This window comes from Neophocaena asiaeorientalis, unplaced genomic scaffold, assembly GCF_003031525.2.
Source record: "Neophocaena asiaeorientalis asiaeorientalis breed wild unplaced genomic scaffold, Neophocaena_asiaeorientalis_V1.1 scaffold77, whole genome shotgun sequence".
NCBI classification, from domain to species: Eukaryota; Metazoa; Chordata; class Mammalia; order Artiodactyla; family Phocoenidae; genus Neophocaena; species Neophocaena asiaeorientalis.
The window spans coordinates 6,306,167-6,324,553 of record NW_020174645.1 but is presented as its reverse complement, the minus strand read 5'-3'; the positions used below and the strand labels follow the sequence as shown (position 1 = coordinate 6,324,553).

At 51.9% G+C, this 18,387-nt stretch overlaps 1 protein-coding gene across 1 annotated transcript; it reads right to left on the bottom strand.

Moving 5' to 3' along the window:
• Positions 1 to 3,305: 3,305 nt before the first annotated feature.
• Positions 3,306 to 13,156, bottom strand: HPD (4-hydroxyphenylpyruvate dioxygenase). The gene is made up of 14 exons (XM_024758592.1): positions 13,109 to 13,156; positions 12,964 to 12,990; positions 12,365 to 12,427; positions 11,921 to 12,025; positions 11,247 to 11,289; positions 10,973 to 11,055; positions 9,897 to 9,986; positions 8,860 to 8,963; positions 8,396 to 8,473; positions 7,697 to 7,859; positions 7,491 to 7,562; positions 5,522 to 5,644; positions 3,755 to 3,871; positions 3,306 to 3,680 (listed from the first exon to the last, which is right to left on the bottom strand). Exons 1-14 carry the CDS (start codon positions 13,109 to 13,111, stop codon positions 3,570 to 3,572), a joined length of 1,182 nt encoding a protein of 393 aa, XP_024614360.1. The 5' UTR covers positions 13,112 to 13,156; the 3' UTR covers positions 3,306 to 3,569.
• Between the last annotated feature and the right edge of the window lie 5,231 nt (positions 13,157 to 18,387).

Sequence of the window (18,387 nt, the reverse complement as noted above, 5' to 3'; positions counted from 1 at the left end):
ACCATGATACCACTTCCCCTGTCAAGTGGCAGATACCAGTGTTGGTGAGCGCGGGGTGAGGGGCACTCACGCACCGTTAGTGGAGGCATTAGTTGCTGCAACCTTTAGGAGGAAAAATGACATGTTAATGATCGATATTTAAAATGCACATAAACTCTTGGCCCAAATGTTCCACTGTCAGGAATTGAACCCGAGAGCCACGAGCAGGCAAGGATACTGTACAAGGACATTCTTTGCAGCCTTACTTGCGAGCAAAGAAATGAAGGCAAGGGAGGTGTCTCATTGGTGGGCTGTTTTCTTGGAATTGTCCATCCAGACAGGTGGACACAACTAGAGTTGGATTCGTGGGAACAGAAAAGGAGTTGACAGGCAGGGCCAGAAAAGAGAAGGTAGGGGCAGCTGCTGGCCATTCGCTTATTCATTCAACCAATATTTATTGAGCACCTACTATGTGCCAGGTACTCCTCTAGGCACTGGGGCTACAGGAGTGGAGAAAACATACTTCCTGTCTTCACGGTGATTGTGTCCTTGTGGGTGAGTCAGGCAAACGTGAAAAATAAATGCTATGATAAGGAGAAAAATAGCTATGAGAAGTGGGTGTCAGTGGGAGAGAGGCGAAACTTTAAACAGGGTGGTCAGGGAAGCCCACTTACCTGACATGTGAACAAAACTCAAAGGAGAAAAGGGAGTCAGCCCTGTGGAGACCCAGGTCAAAGGAATAGGGAGTTAGCTTGCGGAGACCTGGGGGAAAGGTATTCCAGGCAGAAGGAACAGTGAGTGCAAAGGTCCTGTGGCAGAAGACTGCCTGGTGTATTTGAGGACCAGCAAGGAGGCCTGTGTAGCTGCAGCTGAGTGACGGGGAAGCGTGAGTAAAGGAAATGAGCTCTGAGAGGTAGACCTGGTGGGGGAGTGGGGGAGGCAAATGCTGCAGAGCCTTGCAGGGCAGCACAGGGACAACCCAGGGCGTCCAGCCCAAGGCTCACCAAAGAAACACACGTGCAAATCTGAGTTTCCTTTAGTTTTCCTCTCCAACCTGCTGCCGTATTTTCCACCTCGATCAATGGCGTTTCTATCCCACGCCTCCACCCACCACTGCTGCCGCTGGTTACCTAAGCTCAAAGGCTGGAAATCCTGGGCTTCTCCTTTCCCTCAGCTACCAAGGCTGATGGTTCTTCTACGGTATTCAAATGCATCCACCTCTCCCTCCGTCCCTCAGTCCCACAGGGAAAGTCCTCTCTTCACTGCTTCTGCTGTGGGGGCCAAAGCAAAGCCTCAACTCAAGACGTCTGCATCAGAGCAGACGGGGCTGTGCCGGAGAGGGGCAGGTGCCAGGTAGACTTGGGCGAGAGCCCCTCATCCAGGCCCCTCTCTAGAAATAACAAGAGCAAACACATAGCACTGACGCTGTGCCAGCAACAGTTTTAAACATCTTTGATATCAAACTCACCGTACTGCAGGACTCCCCTGGCGGTCCAGTGGTTAAGACCCCGTGCTTCCACTGCAGGGAGCCCGGGGTTTGATACCTGGTCGGGGAACTAAGATCCTGCATACCACTCAGCCACAAACAAACAAAACGAACAAAAAACAACAACCAAAAAACAGTAGCGCTAGGAGGTATTATCCTTATTTAACAGACAAGGGAAACCGAGGCACTGAGAGATCAAGTAGCTTGCCCAAGACCACACATAGCTAGCAAGCGGCTGACCAGGTAGTGGGGCTCCCTAGTCTGTGCTCAGCTAATGAGGGTCGGCTCTGTCCATGCCCCATCTGAAGAGGCACCTACTGCCCTGTGCCAGCTGGTTGTTACTGCACAGGAAGGCAAGGCCAGAACTGCCTGGTTGTCCCAGGTGGAACCAGAACTGTAGAGTTTGTATGTGAAATATCCTGACCTTCTGAAAGGTTGACTCGAATTTGTTAAAATCAGGCAGACGAAATAAAATACATCTGTGAGCCAGATCTGGCCCGTGAGCTACCAGTTTGCAGCCCCCTGTGTTACAGAATTTCCCTTCTTTGCATGAACCATGGGAAAATAGAGGGAGGGTATCTTTGGCCAGCAGCACCGGCCTGGGACCTGCCGTTGTCCCTCTGGTTTCTCACTGCTGTTCTTTTCATTTCTGAATTCATGATCCTAGAAGCCCTGATTTCTATAACCTGAGGGGGGTGGAAAAATTCCTCCCAATTCTTCCATTACACCAACTCCGATTTTTTTTTCTTACACTGAGATCCACCTGCTTCTAGTTCTGAGTTGACTCCTCCCCAGGGAGGGTTGTCAAGCATCAGAAGTAGGGAATTCCCTGGCCGGCCGGTGGTTAGGGCTTCGCACTCTCACTGCCCAGGGCCGGGGTTCGATCCCTGATCGGAACTAAGATCCCACAGGCTGTGCGGTGCAGCCAAAAAAAGAAAAGAAAACGAAGAAAAAATCAGAAGCAGAAGAGATCCTATTTGCCCCCACCTCCTCTTCTCCAGTTTTGAAGAAAATTTTCCTTCTGTTTTAGGACCAGTAGCTCCTTTCCCAACTGTGTCACTCTTTTTTGCAAGGGTCATTCACACTTGAGTATGAACTAGCCTCTCTTCAAATGGAGTCCACGTCTGGAGCAGGGTTGGGGGGAGTAGAGCTGCACAGGGGGTGTGGGGGAGTAGGCACTGGTGTCTGCCGTGCTGCTGGTAGAGGGCAGAAGCTGAGGGGCGCAGATCCTTTCTACCAGCTCTCACACCAGGAACCATGTGCCGTGGGTGCTGAGTGAGGATGATGCCCCAAAGTCCCTGGGCTAACATTCTCCTAAGTCCAGAGGTTTGGGTTCAGGGCAGCAAAGTTGGGTACAGCTCATCCTTGGAGATCAGAACACCATCAGACAGGATGCTGCCAAGCTTTGTCCCACCTTAGGGCCTTTACCCTTGCTGTACCCTTTTCCTGGGATGCTCTTTCCCCAGATTTTCCCATGGCTGGCTCCCAAATGTCACCTCCCAGAGGGGCCTTCCCTCGATCGACATTAGTCCTACCTCCCACCTTCACCTCTACACAAGCTCATCACCCGCTTTATTTTCTTAATAGCATTTACCACTCTACAAAACGCTATTGTCTGTCTTTCCCTTTAGCGTGTAGGCCCTCTGCACCTCTTGGTTCCAGAACTCCCCGCGACCTGCGCGGTCCTACTCAGCCCAGCGCTAGCCCCTGGCGCCTCCTCGGCTCCCGCAGCCTCTGAACCCCTAACGTGGATGTCTCCTACAGTGCTGCCGCCCTGAGCTCCCCCTGGCGGCCAAAGAACCTCACTGCTCCAGCCCGGCACAAACACGTGGACACCGCCTTGGACCCCAGTCCGCTTTATTCCGGAGGGCGGGAGACTGAACAGCCCAACCGAGGGGGCGAGTTAGGAGGTAGGCGGAGTCTTGTGTGTGTGGGCGGTCCCGAAGGCGGCTGGTGGGCGGGGTCTAAAGGGAGCGGCCAGTAAGGAGGGCTCGCTCGCTGTTCAGGGCCTGTGGAGTGGGCGCGTTCCAGGACGAGGGGGCGTGGCCCACCGTGCGCCGGCAGGTGGGCGGGGCTTCGGTGGGTCAGTCAGCACCAGAGCGGCCTACATGCCGGCCACAGTCCCGTTGGTCTCCATGTCGGTGAGGTTGCCACGCAGGTCCTGCTCCTCCTCGAAGGCCTTGAACAGTGAGTTGAAGTTGCCGGCTCCAAAACCCTGGAGCGGGAGAAAGGAGGTGAGCTGCGGGCCCAGAAAGCCAACCGCTGGGGACAGGCGGTCCTTAGTGGTACCTGGTGGTTGTAGCGCTGAATGACTTCCAGGAAGAGCGTGGGCCGGTCCTGCATGGGCTTGGTGAAGATCTGCAGGAGGTAGCCTTTCTCGTCGTAGTCCACCAGGATTTTCAGCTCCTAGGTGGGAGACAGGGGACTGGGTAAGGGGGAGGCTGGCTGGCCCCTCTAGCCTGAAATGGTGGGATATTTAGAAAGGCCATGGGGGCTCCTGACCCCCAAAGCCAAGAAAAGACCCTTTTCTGCAGCAGTTCCAGACACCTCCACCTCCCCGCCTCAGCCCCTGTGTTAGCCACCCAAGGCTGGCCTGGACCACCCAAGTAGCACCCACACAGCTCTCCCTGCTTCTGCTCTTGCCTCCTTACAATCCATCTTCCTCACATTCAGGGATCTTTCAAAAATCAGATCATCTCCCCTGTTTAAAACTCTCCAGTGGGGCTTCCCTGGTGGAGCAGTGGTTGAGAGTTCACCTGCCAATCCAGGGGACACGGGTTCGTGCCCCGGTCCGGGAAGATCCCACATGCCGCAGAGCGGCTGGGCCCGTGAGCCATGGCCGCTGAGCCTGTGCATCCGGAGCCTGTGCTCCGCAACGGGAGAGGCCGCAGCAGTGAGAGGCCCACGTACCGCAAAAAAAAAGTAGAAGTAGAGTTACCATATGACCGACCCAGGAATTTAACTCCTAGGTATCTACCCAAGAGAATTAAAACATATGTCCACACAGATACTTGTTACCCAGATGATCATAGCATTATTCATGATAACCAAAAAGTGGAAACAAATGTCCATCAACTGATGAGTGGGTAAGCAAAATGTGGTCTATTCATCCAAAGGAATATTATTCAGCTATAAAAAGGAACAAAGTACTGACACGTGCTACAATATGGATGAACCTTGAAAACATGATGCTGAGTGAAAGGAACCAGTCACAAAAGATTATGTGATTCCATTTATATGACATGTTCAGAAAAAGCAGCTCTATAGAGACAGAAGATCAGTGGTTGCCTAGGGCTGAGGGTGAGGAGGTGGAATGGGGAGATTGAGAGGTGGTCTCCTTTTAATGTGATGAAAATGTTCCAAAATTGATTTCAATGATGGCCGCATAATATAGTGAAGAGCCAAAAACCACTGAATTGTGTATTTTAAAAAATGATGTATGTTATGTGCCTTAAATATCAATAAAGCTGTCAAAAACAAAACTAGAAAAACCTCCAATGGTTTCTGGCCACAGAAGAACAAAATCCGAACTCCTAAATAGCCTACCAGAGGAATCGGCTCCTGCCTACCTCTTTGACCTGGGCCACTCCTCAAACACTTCCTTTCATTCACTCTGGCCCTCTTTCTGTTTCTCAAATACTCAGAGCTTGCTCTTACCTCAGGACCTTTGCACTTGCTGTTCCCTCTCCCAGGACTGCTCTTTCTCTAGGTCTTCACACAGCCAACTCCCTTTCATCATCTTGATTTCACTGAAATGTCACCTCCTCAGAGAGGCCTTCCCTGACTGCCTCCTATGTAGCAGCCCCAGATCACTCTCTGTCATAGCCTGTTTTAAGTTTCTGCACAGCACCAACTCTCTCTCTCCAATGGTGTTTGTGTTATTTATTTGTCATCTGTCTTCTCACTAGAATGCAAGTTCCATGACGGCAGGGACCTGGTCTGCTTTCCCGGCTGCATCCCAGTGCCTGACGCAAGGTTGAGACAGCATTTGTGAGGCAAGATGGAACTCAGGGCTTGTTCTCCTCGGCTGACCGAGGATCCTGTTCGAGGCCTTACCTCCAGAACATCAATATTCTCCTTCACCCGGATCTTGGCCGACTTGAGCTTCTCCCGCAGTTGTTTGTAGTATGTGGACGGAACAGCCAAAAACTCCATGCCTCTCTCTCTCAAGTGGCGAATCTGTCTCAGAGCAGGGTCAAGGTCAGTCCTTCTCTCTCCATGCTCAACACTCCCAGCCAGGGGGAAGTGCTGGGCCAGGAGGAGGCAGGGTCCCTACTCCAGCTTCCCCAAACTGCCAGGATGCAATGTGACCTCATCCCCTTCCTCCTCTGGGCCTTGTGGGTCCCGATGGAAGAACAGCAATCACTAACATTTATGGGACCTCACTACGTGCCTCTCTCGAGCACTTTCTATGTACTGTCTCATTATGTCAATGCACTAATCTTTTGAGACATTTAGATGATTGTTCTCCCCATTTCATAGCTGGGAAAACTGAGGCATTGAGAGATTAAGTATTAATATCTATTCTCAACATAGGAGCCAGAGGGATTTTACTAAAATACAAGTCAAATCATGTCACTCCTCTGCTTACCAATGGTGGTGTTTCAGAGTCAAATTTAAAGTCCTCACTATCTGCCCCCACTCCTACCTTCTGACCGCATCTCCTATCCTTCTCTTCCTTGTTCATTCTGTTCCAGCTGTTCCTTTAACCTTCCTCTACCCTGGATGTCCCTTATTCCTGGGGTGCTTTCCCCAGATTTCCACGGCTTCCTCTCTCCTCTGCATTCTTTTTTTTTTTTTTTGGGGGGCGGTACACGGGCCTCTCACTGTTGTGGCCTCTCCTGTTGCGGAGCACAGGCTCCAGACACGCAGGCTCAGCGGCCATGGCTCACAGGTCTAGCCGCTCCGTGGCATGTGGGATCTTCCCAGACTGGGGCACGAACCCATGTCCCCTGCATCGGCAGGCAGATTCTCAACCACTGCGCCACCAGGGAAGCCCAATGTCTTCTGCATTCTTAAATGTCTCCTTCTTAGCGCCAGGCCTTTGGTGACCGCCTAATTTAAATATACAAAGTCCTGGGACTTCCCTGGTGGTCCAGTGGGTAAGACTCTGCCCTCCCAGTGCAGGGGCCTGGGTTCGATCCCTGGTCAGGGAACTAGATCCTACATGACGCAACTAAGAAGCCCGTGTGCCACAACGAAGATCCCGTGTGCCGCAACTAAGACCTGGCACAGCCAAAATAAATAAATAAATAAAAAAGAAAAAGAAAAACTTGAAATTAAAAAAAAAAATGTCCTTCACCCTCCCTCGCCCATGGCCCTGCTTTATTTTCCTCTAGAGCACTCACTGCCATCTAACAGAGATATTTTACTAATTTTGTTTTGTGCCTCCGTAAGGGTAGAAACTATTGTCTTGTTGGCTAATGTGTCCCAAGTACCTGAAACAGTGCCTGGCACATAGTGGGTGCTCAATAAGCATCTGTTGCGTGAATGAATGAATGAAGTTGCCATGGTCATGGTGAATTCTTGGTTGGGCCGGGGCTGAATGGGACAGGCCAGGCTCTTGTCCAGTTGGTCGTACTGCCACATTAAGAACAGTTAGGACCCAGCCTCCCCAAGGGCTGGAGCCATAGACTCAGGACATTTAGTTTAGATGAAAGGACCTAGTGGATCTTGTAGCTTACTATCCTCATTTTCAATTTGATGCAACTGAAGCCCAGAGAGGGGGTTGAATCCCCCAAAGACTCACAGTACGTTACTGGCAGAACCAGGTCTAGAGCCCAGGCTTCTTGTTACTCTGGCACTTGCTACTTCTGTAGCAGAGAGACCAAACTCTCTAGGGTGGGAATATGCCTGCACATGAATGGCACGAGCCAGTAAGGGAGCCCTGTCAGCCGTCTGGGCTGACGAAGGGGACCCAGGACTGCCACTCGTCACCCCCATCCGCAGCCTCTGACTCCATTTTGCAGAGTTTGGCTCTGGAGCTGAATGGGAGGTGAATTAGGACCAGGAATAGGCTTCTAACCGCTGTGGTGATGTCTTCAGTCTTGAGAGCGATGTGCTGGACCCCAGCGCCCCCGTTATAGTCCACATATTCCTGTGGGAGGGAAGCAAGGAAACCATTGTCAGTGGCCCCGTCACCCACACCCCTGCCCCTGCAAGAGCCCTCAAACCTCTTCCCTGCTTCGTTCTTCCCCAGCCAAGGCCCCCGGGGCCCGAGGGAGGCCCCACCTGGATCTGGGACTTCTTCCTGCCCGGCGCTGGCTCGTTAATAGGCATTTTGATGGACTCCTCGTAATTGGCCACCACGATGGACCGCAGAGAGCTGTACTCCGTGTGCACCTGCGTGTCATCCACGGACCAGAAACGGTGGAACTGCAGGTTCTTCAGGTACCTGTGGGGGGTGGCCAGAAGGGCACAATGGCTCTGATGTTGGCCTGGGACCTGCCCCCTGCCCCTATGCCACCTTCCAGAATTTGTTCCCTGAGCAGGCTCCAAAAATGGTACCACCTTTCACATCATGCACATCATAGGTTTGTACCTTTATTATGACAATTTTCTTTTGGGTGGAAGTAACGCATCTGATAACAAGATCCGTATACATGGCACCACTCCAACAGATGGAGGTGCTTTTGAGAAAGGGTACTTGCTTCTCATTTGCACACACGTGCTCTTTGGGTAGTGACAGTCTTCCTCCAAGCCTCCCTGGACTGTGACACCCCCTGTGTTGATTCCCCAAGGTTCCTCAGAGGGAGGACCGGTGGGTCACTTTGGGCCTTAAATCCTCTGGTCTCCATGGTGACAGTTTTTCAGGGAACAGATGAATCAGTGACCTCAGACTAACCTGGCCCCACCTCGTGCTCTATTTCCTGACAACACCTGGGAGTGGGCCTGTCACACATGTGGGAAGGGCTTGGGCCAGGGACTCACCATTCTGAGGCAGACAGCATCTCCTGATCAGGCTGGTTTCCCACAATGTGATCAATTCTCTCGAGACTGCAGTTGGGCCTGGGAGAGGGAGGCAGTTAGGGGGTGAGGAGAAAGCTACTCCCTAAATCTCTTCCTTCCACCAGCCCCTCAATAACAGTAACTGCTCATTATTCCATAGCACTTATTATAGACACTATCTGCATCAACTCATGTACTATTACTAGCCCCATTTTACAGATGAAGAAACTGAGGCTTAGAAAAATAACTTGCCAAGGTTAAATAGCTAGTAAGTGACAGAGCTGGGATTTGAACCAAGGCAGTTGGGTTCCAGACCCTAGGCTCTTGGCCTCTATGCTGCCTCTTCAAGCCTGGGATGCTCAGGGGCTCCCCAGCAGGGACCAAGATGCTCTGTCCCCTCTGCATGGAAGAGAGGGCACCCCACCCTTGCCCCAAGGGGCACTCACAGCTTGGAAAGTAGGGGGTCGACGAATGCTGGGGCCTCGAATCCAGGCAGGAACCAGCCGGTGTAGTTCATCTTCTCCACCAGGGTGTGTGTAGTATCCCCATACTGTGGGTGGCGAACAGCCTGAGGTCCCATCCCTGCTGAGGCCAGGCTGCATTTCATGGTGCCAACACAGCCCTGGGTTCCAACCCAGACCTGGCCCTAACTCCAAGTGTGATTTTAGGCAAGTCACTTCCCCTTTCCAAAATGAATTGCAGTCTGACATTTGGGAATTTGACAGTCTGTCTGCCCCACGGGACCAGAAGCTCTGTGGAGGTGGGGATGCCGTTTTGCTTATGATGCTGTCCTGGCACATAATAGGTGCTCAATTAAAATGTGTTGCCTGAATGAAGATGATGAGGGTGTTGGATCTAATTATATGGAAGGGCCTTTTCAATCATTCTAACAATCTTTGAGTTGTATTAAATCTTGAGGAGGAAGGACCTATGATTGTATCAGGTAATCTTTGCTGCGTGTCTGTGATATGCCAAGCGCTGTTCTAAGTGCTATACACGAATCATCTCATTTGATCCTTTAAATGACCGTGGGAGGAGTTATAGCTGAAGAAACAGGCACAGAACGGTTAATTAGCGTGTGGCAGACCACACAGGTGGACCACGCAGGTGGTAACTTGCTCGTTTAAACGGAGTCCCAGGGAGGTGAAGTGATTTGCCCAAAGTCACATAGCTTGAGTGGGGTGGGGCTTCCCTCCCACCTCCTTCCTTGCAGGTGGGGGGGGCTTCCCCCCCATCTCCTTCCTTGCATCCCCATGCTATCAGCCCCCACTGGGGAGGAAGGGAAGCCCAGAGGCGTGACTGGTAGCCCTCCTCAGCCTCTGCACAACAGCCAAGAATACAGGAGATCAGGGTCCAGGGAGAATGTCTGCACTTTGAGGCACAAGTGTGGGATGGTATAATGGAGTCAGGGGCTGGGGAGGGGGGTCCTGGCATCTAAGTGGGTGCTGACAGCAGGAGAGGTGGGGCACTGAGGTTAACTCACCGTCTGCAGCACAGCAAACTTCACCTTCCCAAACTTATCTTGCTCTACCCAGGGTTCCCGCACGATCTTGGCGCCTCGTTCCCGGGCTTTCTGCAGAGGAGATGGGGTGGGGAGGTGGTCAGTGCTGGACCCTCAGTGCTGGACCCTTTGGCTGCCCCTGCTGGATCCCCTTTGCGTGGTCCTGCCGCAGCCTCCTTCAGTTTTTCCAGCCCCAGGCAGGAACTCCAGCAAACTTTAGCTGTTGCCCTTGACACCCATGGCTCATGCCCATTTGGCAGATAGGGAAACTGAGGTCCAGGCCCAGAGCTGGGGCTATTTAAGACAAACCAGGTTGGGGTGGGGGTCTGTCCTGCCTGTCCTGTGCTAACTCACTCTGTGGCCCTTCGCCCTCTCTAGTCCTCAGTTTCTTCATCTGTAAAAAGGGTGGTTGGATAAGACAAATACAAGCTGACATTTATTGAGCACCTACTATGTGTCAAACCCTCTGCCAAGTGCCTTACATGCATGAATCATGTATTTGATATTTAGCAAAACCTTATTACTGCATGTCTATGCTTATCACGTGTCAGGCACTGTTGTAAGTACTAGCCTCTTTAATCTGCACAGCAACATTACATGAAAGGCACTATAATTGTCTCTATTTTATAGATGAGAACATTGAGGCACAGAGAATTCAAGTCACTCACCTGAAGTCACACAGCTAATAAGATTGAGACCCAGCAGTCTGCCTCTGGAATCTACACTCTGAACATCTAAACTGCCTCTTGAATACAGCGTTTGGTACAGTCATGCTCAAGAAATGATGATTGTGATCTCGTTTCCTCTTTGTAACAACTCAGTGAGGTAGGTGGTTATCCCCATTTTACAGATGCAGAAACTGAGGCTCAGAAAGAGGTTGCACGGCTACTAAGGGGCAGAGTGTCACTGGAACTCAGGTGTGTGTCAGCCAACATCTGGGCACATCACTCCAGCGTGGCAGTGTCCTCCAGCCCTGACTGATGGGGGTCCCTGTCGCAGACAGAGGGCAGGCCGAGCCTCACTGCTTCGTCTCTGTGCCAGCCCAGGTGCGGCCTCACCTGCACGATGTAGTCACAATCCTCCACCTCGAAGGCAATGTCCTTCACTCCGTCGCCATGTTTCACCAGGTGATCGCCCATCTCTGTGGCCGGCAGGGGAGGCAGGTGGCGCTGGAGTCATGGCCCCTCCCCTGTACTCTCAGCCTTCTGAGCTTCATCTCCTTCTAGGCTGAGGCCCCCTCCCTGAACCCTGATCCACCCCTGTGTCCCTAACCCCCACCCACAATACCACGTCTCCATTCCCTGGCACCCCGAACCCTCTGGGGCCCCTCACCTTTGTTCCAGGGGTTGAGGGCAGAGGAGAAGATGAACACAATCTAAGACATAGAGGAGAAGGGAGGTGTGGCTGGTGGCTCAGGTGAGCTTCTGGAGGTGCACTCCCGGCCCCCCTCCCTGCCCACCAGCGAGATACCCCTGGTGGGTCATTAGGACAAGACCCCTCTTCCCAGCCAGGCAGGACTGTTGACGCTGGGTTCCTGTCCTTTCTCAGCCTTAGCTTCCCCTCTGGTCCTGAGGGATGGGGGCTTCTCCCGTGCCAGACCCTCCTGGGGCCTTGGGATGAGCTGCCGGTCAAGCCTCCCAGTGGGGAGAGCCCCAGGGATCCATGGACCAGGGCACTGCTCAGATTTCCAGTCTGACGTCTGAGGCCTTTGCCAACTTTTCCTGAACATCTCTGAGACCAGTGTCGGGCCAGGCCGAGAAGTAGACCAAACCAAGAAGGTCCCTGTTGCATGTCGTACAAAGGTGCCGGTGGAGGGCCCAGTGGAGGCTGACCTCAGTGCACGCTCCGCTAACCACACCGGGCAGCCTGGAAGAGCACTGGGCCGCCTGGAGGAAGGGCTTCCTGGCCTCCTGCACCCAGAGGTGCCAGAGCTGTCAGGGAGCTCAGAGACCAGCAGGGAGAGAGATGGCCCTCCTGGATGGGTAGGGTCCTGGGTGGAGACTCACCTTCCCTTGCTTGATCACGTGGCTGACCACCTCCCGGGAACCCGTCTCCAGGCCCTTGTAGGCTAGGGATTCAAAGCCCATCTTGCTGCAGTAGTACGACGCAGCCTGAATCACAGAGTTGCAGACAGGCCCGTGAGGGTCGAGGGGCCGTCCCCCAGTCCCCCAAGGCTATCTGCCCTGTTGCCCCAGGTGCCGAGATCCTCCTGGGAAGAAAGCCTGCTCCCTGGCCCATGCTGATCTCAGGTAAGTTTCCCACTGGGGTCCGCGGCCCTGATTGTGTAATTAGGATCCAAAGAGTGACTGTCCATCCTGGGACTCTCCCAACATTGGCCCTGATCCTCCCGTCCCAGGGCCCAATCACAGACCCAGCTGGAGACCTGCCCTTGTCCTGGAGGCCCCCTTGCCTGCCCTCTATCCACTCCCAACACCTTGCCCAGCTTTTACCTGCTTCGCGTTGCCAACCCAGAAGGTCACGGAGTGAAAGTGGAGGAATCGGCCTCTCTCAGGCTGCAGAAGAAGAGAAGGGGCAAGGCTCAGTCCCTAGAAGTGGGTCTAGAAAAGTGCAAGTGGAGAGATGTGCCCTAGCCGCCTCCCTTGTCCCACCCTCAATCTAAGAACTGAGGAGAAGCCAACCCGCCCCACCCTGCTGCCCTGAAGGCTTGCCAATCCTCGAAAGGTTTCTCATGTAGAAATTGAGCTCCTGTGGGCTCAGGATTGGTGAGCCTCCCTCTCCCCCGGGAGGCCTGCCCAAGTTTCACAGGGGGAAACAGCTTTATGCTACAGCGACACCGATTTAAGTTAGACCTTAGAAAGAACTTCCAGACAGGATTAAGAGATTGGCAGGAATTTAAGAAGAGGTAAAAGTTTTTCTTAGGAGGGTAAGGTTGAGACCAGCTCAGTCTAGACGTGGCAGGGGGGGCAGAGATGAACTTGAGTGTGCATCCAGAACGTCACGTAACCCTTGTAGCTATTATTCCTCTTCTGCTCTTTGCTAACATCCCAGTCTCCCGGGGCCCTGACCCCACATTTCCCCTCCTGCTTACCTTCTCTCCTTTGTTGCTGTAAGTCGTCTAAGGAGAAAGAAAAGGACAGTAAGACATGGAAACTTGGACACAAGGTGCTTCTGGAAATGTCACTCCAGATCCGTGCCGTTGGCAAAAGCTGCCATGGCTCCAGGCAGGCTCTTACCATGACTGATCTTGGTCACACTTCCTGCTGGGAAGACTGGGATGAGAGGCCAGCAGAGTGCTGGACAGAAATATTTAACACCCAGCAAGTCCCGCCCCTGGCCTCCTGGCCTTCCTGGGGGTGGGAGCTGATCCTGGAAGCTCCTAGGCCTGGAAGCCTCTGATCCAGGCATGGCCTCATTGGACAGGGTGATGCTGTCAGGCCTAGAAAGGGGGAGTGACTCGCCCAAGGCCACCAGCCAGTTGGGGGCAGAGCCGGGGCCAGAAGCCAAGGGCACATTCTTTCCAGGACCCTGGGCTGGGACTGCGATCTTTGCCCTCCAGAATCCAAAGCTGAGAAGCCAAGGCCAGCTTGGGTGCAGAGGTGGCTCCAGAATTCTTATTCAGGGAGAATTTGAGGGGGATTAGGGACTGGTCTTGAAGCCAGCCACTTGTTTGCATAGCAAGTGTATGGTTTATATTTAGGTAAAAAGGTTGTATTCAATAGTGGTTAGAGGCATGGGTGTGGGGGTTTGAATCCTGGAGGTCTACATACTATGTGACTGGGGAAAGTTACCGAACTCCTCTAAGCCCGTCTCCCATCTGTAAAATGGGAACAATAGTAGTGTAGCAGGGCATTAAATGAGATAAACGTGAATAGAATCTGGCACACAGTAAGATCTCTGTTAATGCTGGTTATGATTAGTTATGTTTCTTTGGGGCTTTGTGGGGGGGCGCTGATGGAGAATAGGGAGGCCTTGGCGTTGCCACAGCCTGGGTGTTGGGAAAGAGGTTGTGGCCCTACCCCTGGCCCAGAGTGCTGGGAAGGGGGAGCTTACGGCCCTGGGAGGAGGAAGGCCTGGGTTACTCCCCAGCATCCCCCATACCCGAATCCTCAAGGCTCACTTTCCTGGAAGATGGAGTGGTAACTGCTGGCCAGCTGTGGCATTTACCTGAGGGCTCCAGGACAGCCCCCTGCCTCTAGCTCCACGTCAGTCCCCAGAAAACTCTGTTGCTGAGACATCTTCCTGGGGAACTGACTTCATCAACTATCCTCATTGCCTGGAAACTCAGCCAGGGACTGTGCCAACCCCACCCCACCCTCTTGCATTTTGGCTCCCTAAATGTCCTGCGTTAGCCGTTTTTGTTGTTGTTGTCTTTTGAGAGTAATATTTATTTTGTCCTGATTATAAATAACTCATAGGTTTTCTTTCCAATTTATTTAAACTAAAAAAAAAAAAGTTTATGGGACTTCCCTGGCAGTCCATTGGTTAAGACTCTGCAGTTCCACTGCAGGGGCCGCGGGTTCAATCCCTGGTTGGGGAACTCGATGCCACGTGCATGCCACAACTGAGTCCATATACTGCAGCTAAGAAGCCCGCATGCCACAACTAAAGATCTGAGATGCTGCAACTAAAGATCCTGCATGCCACACCTAAGACCTGGCACAGCCAAAATAAATAAACAAATATTGAAAAAATATTACACTGTGTATATATATACACACCACATTTTCTTTATTCAGCCATTGATGGGCACTTAGGTTGCTTCTATATCTTGGATATTGTAAATAATGCTGCAGTGAACATGGGGATGCAGATATCTTTTCGAGTTAGTATTTTTGTTTTCTTTGATATATACCAAGAAGTAGAATTTCTGGATCATAATTCTACTTTTAATTTTTTGAGGAATCTCCATATTGTTTTCCATAGTGGCTGCACCAATTTACATTCCCACAAGCAGTGCACAAGGGTTTCCTTTTCTCCACATCCTTGCCAATGCTTATGTCTTGTCTTTTTTTTTTTTTTTTTTTTTTGGGGGACCGGGGCCCTTCGCTCCGCGGCACGTGGGATCTTCTCGGACCTGGGCCCGAACCCGTGTCCCCTGCATCGGCAGGCGGACTCAACCACTGCACCACCAGGGAAGCCCATGTCTTGTCTTTTTGATGATAGCCATTCTAACAGGTGTGAGGTGATAGCTTATTGTGGTCTTGATTTGCATTTTCCTGACGATTAGTGATGTTCTGCATCTTTTCATGTACCTGTTTGCCATCTGTACGTATGTCTTTGGAAGAATGTCTAGATCTTCTGCCCATTTTTCAATCTGATTATTTGTTTTTTTGCTAGTGAGTTCTTTATATTCAGTATATTTTAGATGTTATCCCCTTATCAAATATATGATTTACAAATATTTCTTCCCACGCAGTAAGTGGCCTTTTCATTTTGTTGATGGTTTCCTTTGCTGTGCAGAAACTTTTTAGTTTGATGCTAGTCCCACTTGTTTATTTTTGCTTTTGCTTTTGGTGTGAGAAGCCTTTTTTTTTTTTAATACAGAAAAACAATCTTGGCAAGTTATGACCTCTTGGACCATTCAATCCAACATTCTCATTTCTCAGGTGAGAAAAACTGACAAACAGCAAGAAGGTGCCTGACATTACTCCCCTCTTTTCTTCCTCCCCCTTCTCCCTCCCTGCCTCCTATGTCTTTCCCTACCAGCCAGGGAGCAGAGAGGGGCTTGTAGCAGGGAGGAATCCCCCTCCCCACCCTCCTCAGCAAAACCTGCTAGGTCCCCTGGGCCACTCTCAAGTTTCCACCTCCTCCAGGAAGCCCTCTCAGAACTCCCCAGCCCCAGGTCAGAGGTTCAGCTGCTTAGTTGCCATGGGTCAGCTTTAGTCAGCAACCCCCGAGGTGGGGCCCAGGACAATCAGAGAACTTTCCTAAGCCACCCAGTTAGCAAGTGGCAGAGTAGAACTGGAATGGGAATCAGGCTATTCTAACTCCAGAGCCCACACTTTTCATCTCTGTCTTGCCTTCTAGACAAATGGGAGATACTGATCCGCCAACTAGACAGATGGAGAAACCAAGGCTCGGAGAGGGAACATATGTCCCTGGGGTTGTGGAGCTGGTAAGAACAGAGATCCAAGCTCTGGCCTATTTGCTTCTGAAGCTGGATCCCCTTCCACCGGGCCAGACACCTTTTTCCTTTTCTCTGTTTTCTGGGCAAATCTGGAGGCAGGCGAGGAGGCCCCACCTCCTTATCCTGCCCCTGTTGGGCCAGCCTGCCCTCAGTGCCCACCTTGGTCTCCCGGGTCTAGGTTTCCAACCAAGAAAATGGGGGTGGAGGTGGCCCAGAGTGGCGCTCACAGGCCAGAAGGTTCCACGGTGGGCAGGTGTCTCCGCACAGCCCTCCCATCCCAGGTGAGGGGGACCTCGTCCCCTTGCTCTCTGCAGCTGAATCAAACCCCCGCTCGCGGAACCTGGCCTGGCCTGTGTCCTCGGCACAGTCAGTGTTTGCTGAATCAAGAAAGCGTGTCAGCAGCAGCCTTGGATGCCAAAGGCAAGTGTCCGGCTCAGCTGGCCAGGGCTGTTGTCTTCGTCCCTCCTACCCTCTGGACTTTGCTCCCGGAAACACTGTGGGTCTCAGTCACGCTCGGGATACACCCCTAGGTGCCTCCCCCATCTGTGGGCAGGGGTGGGGGAGGGGGAGCCCGCAGGACCCAGTTTTTGGAGCCCCCGTGTCCCCTCCCAGATGCTCCCTCTCAGGCTGGGCCCCGTTGGAGAAGAGGTTAGCAGCGGATGGGTGTGGCTGTCTTGGCTCTTCGTTCCCGAGTGGCCAGTTTACGCCCCTCCTGAGCTAGGAGCTGGGTTCCAGAGGCCTTGCTCAAGGAGCCCACTATTCAGATGGGCTCACTGACTCACCCTCCACTGTGCCCTGGTGTGTAGAAAAGGGTGAACACAGCAGGCTTGAGGCTGCTATTTGTAGAAAGACCTGCTTGCGAGGTTGAGCCTTGATTGGCATCGAGGAGCTTGGGTTTCAGGAAGGTTCCCACCATCCCCAGAAATGATAAGAGGCCTAAACTGTACAAACAATGTGGCTTATGCCGAACACCTGCTTGTCTCCTGGGAGCCTGGGATTTTGGTACGTGCTGTGTGGTGGGTGCCTTCGTGACCAGCCTCCCATGAAAACCCTGGAGCTTTAGTCTCAGGCCCACTTCCCTGGTAAACACTTCATAACCTCTTGCTGGAGGAAATAAGTGCATCCTGTGTGACCCCACTGGGAGAAGACCCTTAGCATCTTGCTCCTGGTTTCCTCTGGACCTTACCCACACTTCTTTTCTCTGGGCTGAGTTTGCTCCTTTTGCTGTAATACAACTTAGCCGTGAGTATGACTATATGCTGGGTCCTGTGATCCTTCCTCATACATCATCAGACTTGGGAGTGGTATTGGGAACCCCTGACACAGTGGTGGCAGCAGTGGGATTCTCCTGACAGACCCTCGACTCACTGAAAAATGGCAGAAATACTGTTTTGGGAAAGGAAGGATGGATTTGCAAGGGATGTCCTTCCTAAGATGTGAATGTGAGATCCCTAGCTGTGTAATACTGTCTCTCTTCTTCCTCATGACCATGACCAAGGTGGCCTTGGCCCTGAGCTCCTTTCTGAAGACCTTGCTGAGCACTCAGTGCCTGCCAGGGGCCTTCGGGTGGCCTACGTTGCCTCCCAGGATGGTTGACCAGCCTTTGATGCCTGGGTGGCTGTGGAGTTGCTGGCAGTGTGAGATAGCAGCTTAACTATAGCCGAACCTGTGTGAGAGGTAAAAATTACCTCTGGGGTTTGACGGCAACAGATGGAGCCCCAAAAGAGCTGACTAGCTGCATCCCTGTGGTTTCTCCAGGCTGCACAGACCAAAATGAGGGGGAAATGCCCAGTGTGGGTGTTGCCTTTGGTTTTTTGTTCTCTCCTCTAGACAGGAGGAAGAACAGACCAAACATTCCCAAAGGTGAGCTTTAGGTGGCCCCCCAGATGTTGAAAGTTTGCATTAGTTTTTCCTCTAAGGGGGAAGAAAAAAGTTAAATCTGTTCCCAGAGCTGGAGAAAAGCTTTAGATAAACCAGAGGGGAAAAAAGGGCAGGGGGGGATGCTCTAGCTGCTGCTGCCACAGCCCCACCCACCCGACCCCCTGCCCCCGTCCCGCCCCTGCCGTGAATGTTGAATTTATTGCTAGGGGTTTAAATAGATTTGCAATGAAAATAAAGGGGGAGGAATTTTTTTTAATGGTTTTGCGTTTTATAGCTATTACATATGGATGTACGATTAAAGCAAATATAAAATGTTACATGATTATAATTCCATAAGTATGAGAAAGATCATCATTAGGGAGAGCTGCAAGAAAAAAAAAAAGCATCACTGGGACAAAACTTTCTTGCATTTTGCCACATGGGCAGCTTGGAATTTGAGTTCTTTTAGTATCGGAAACAGAACAATTATTACTATGATTTTTGCCTATTGGATCCTTCTGAGAA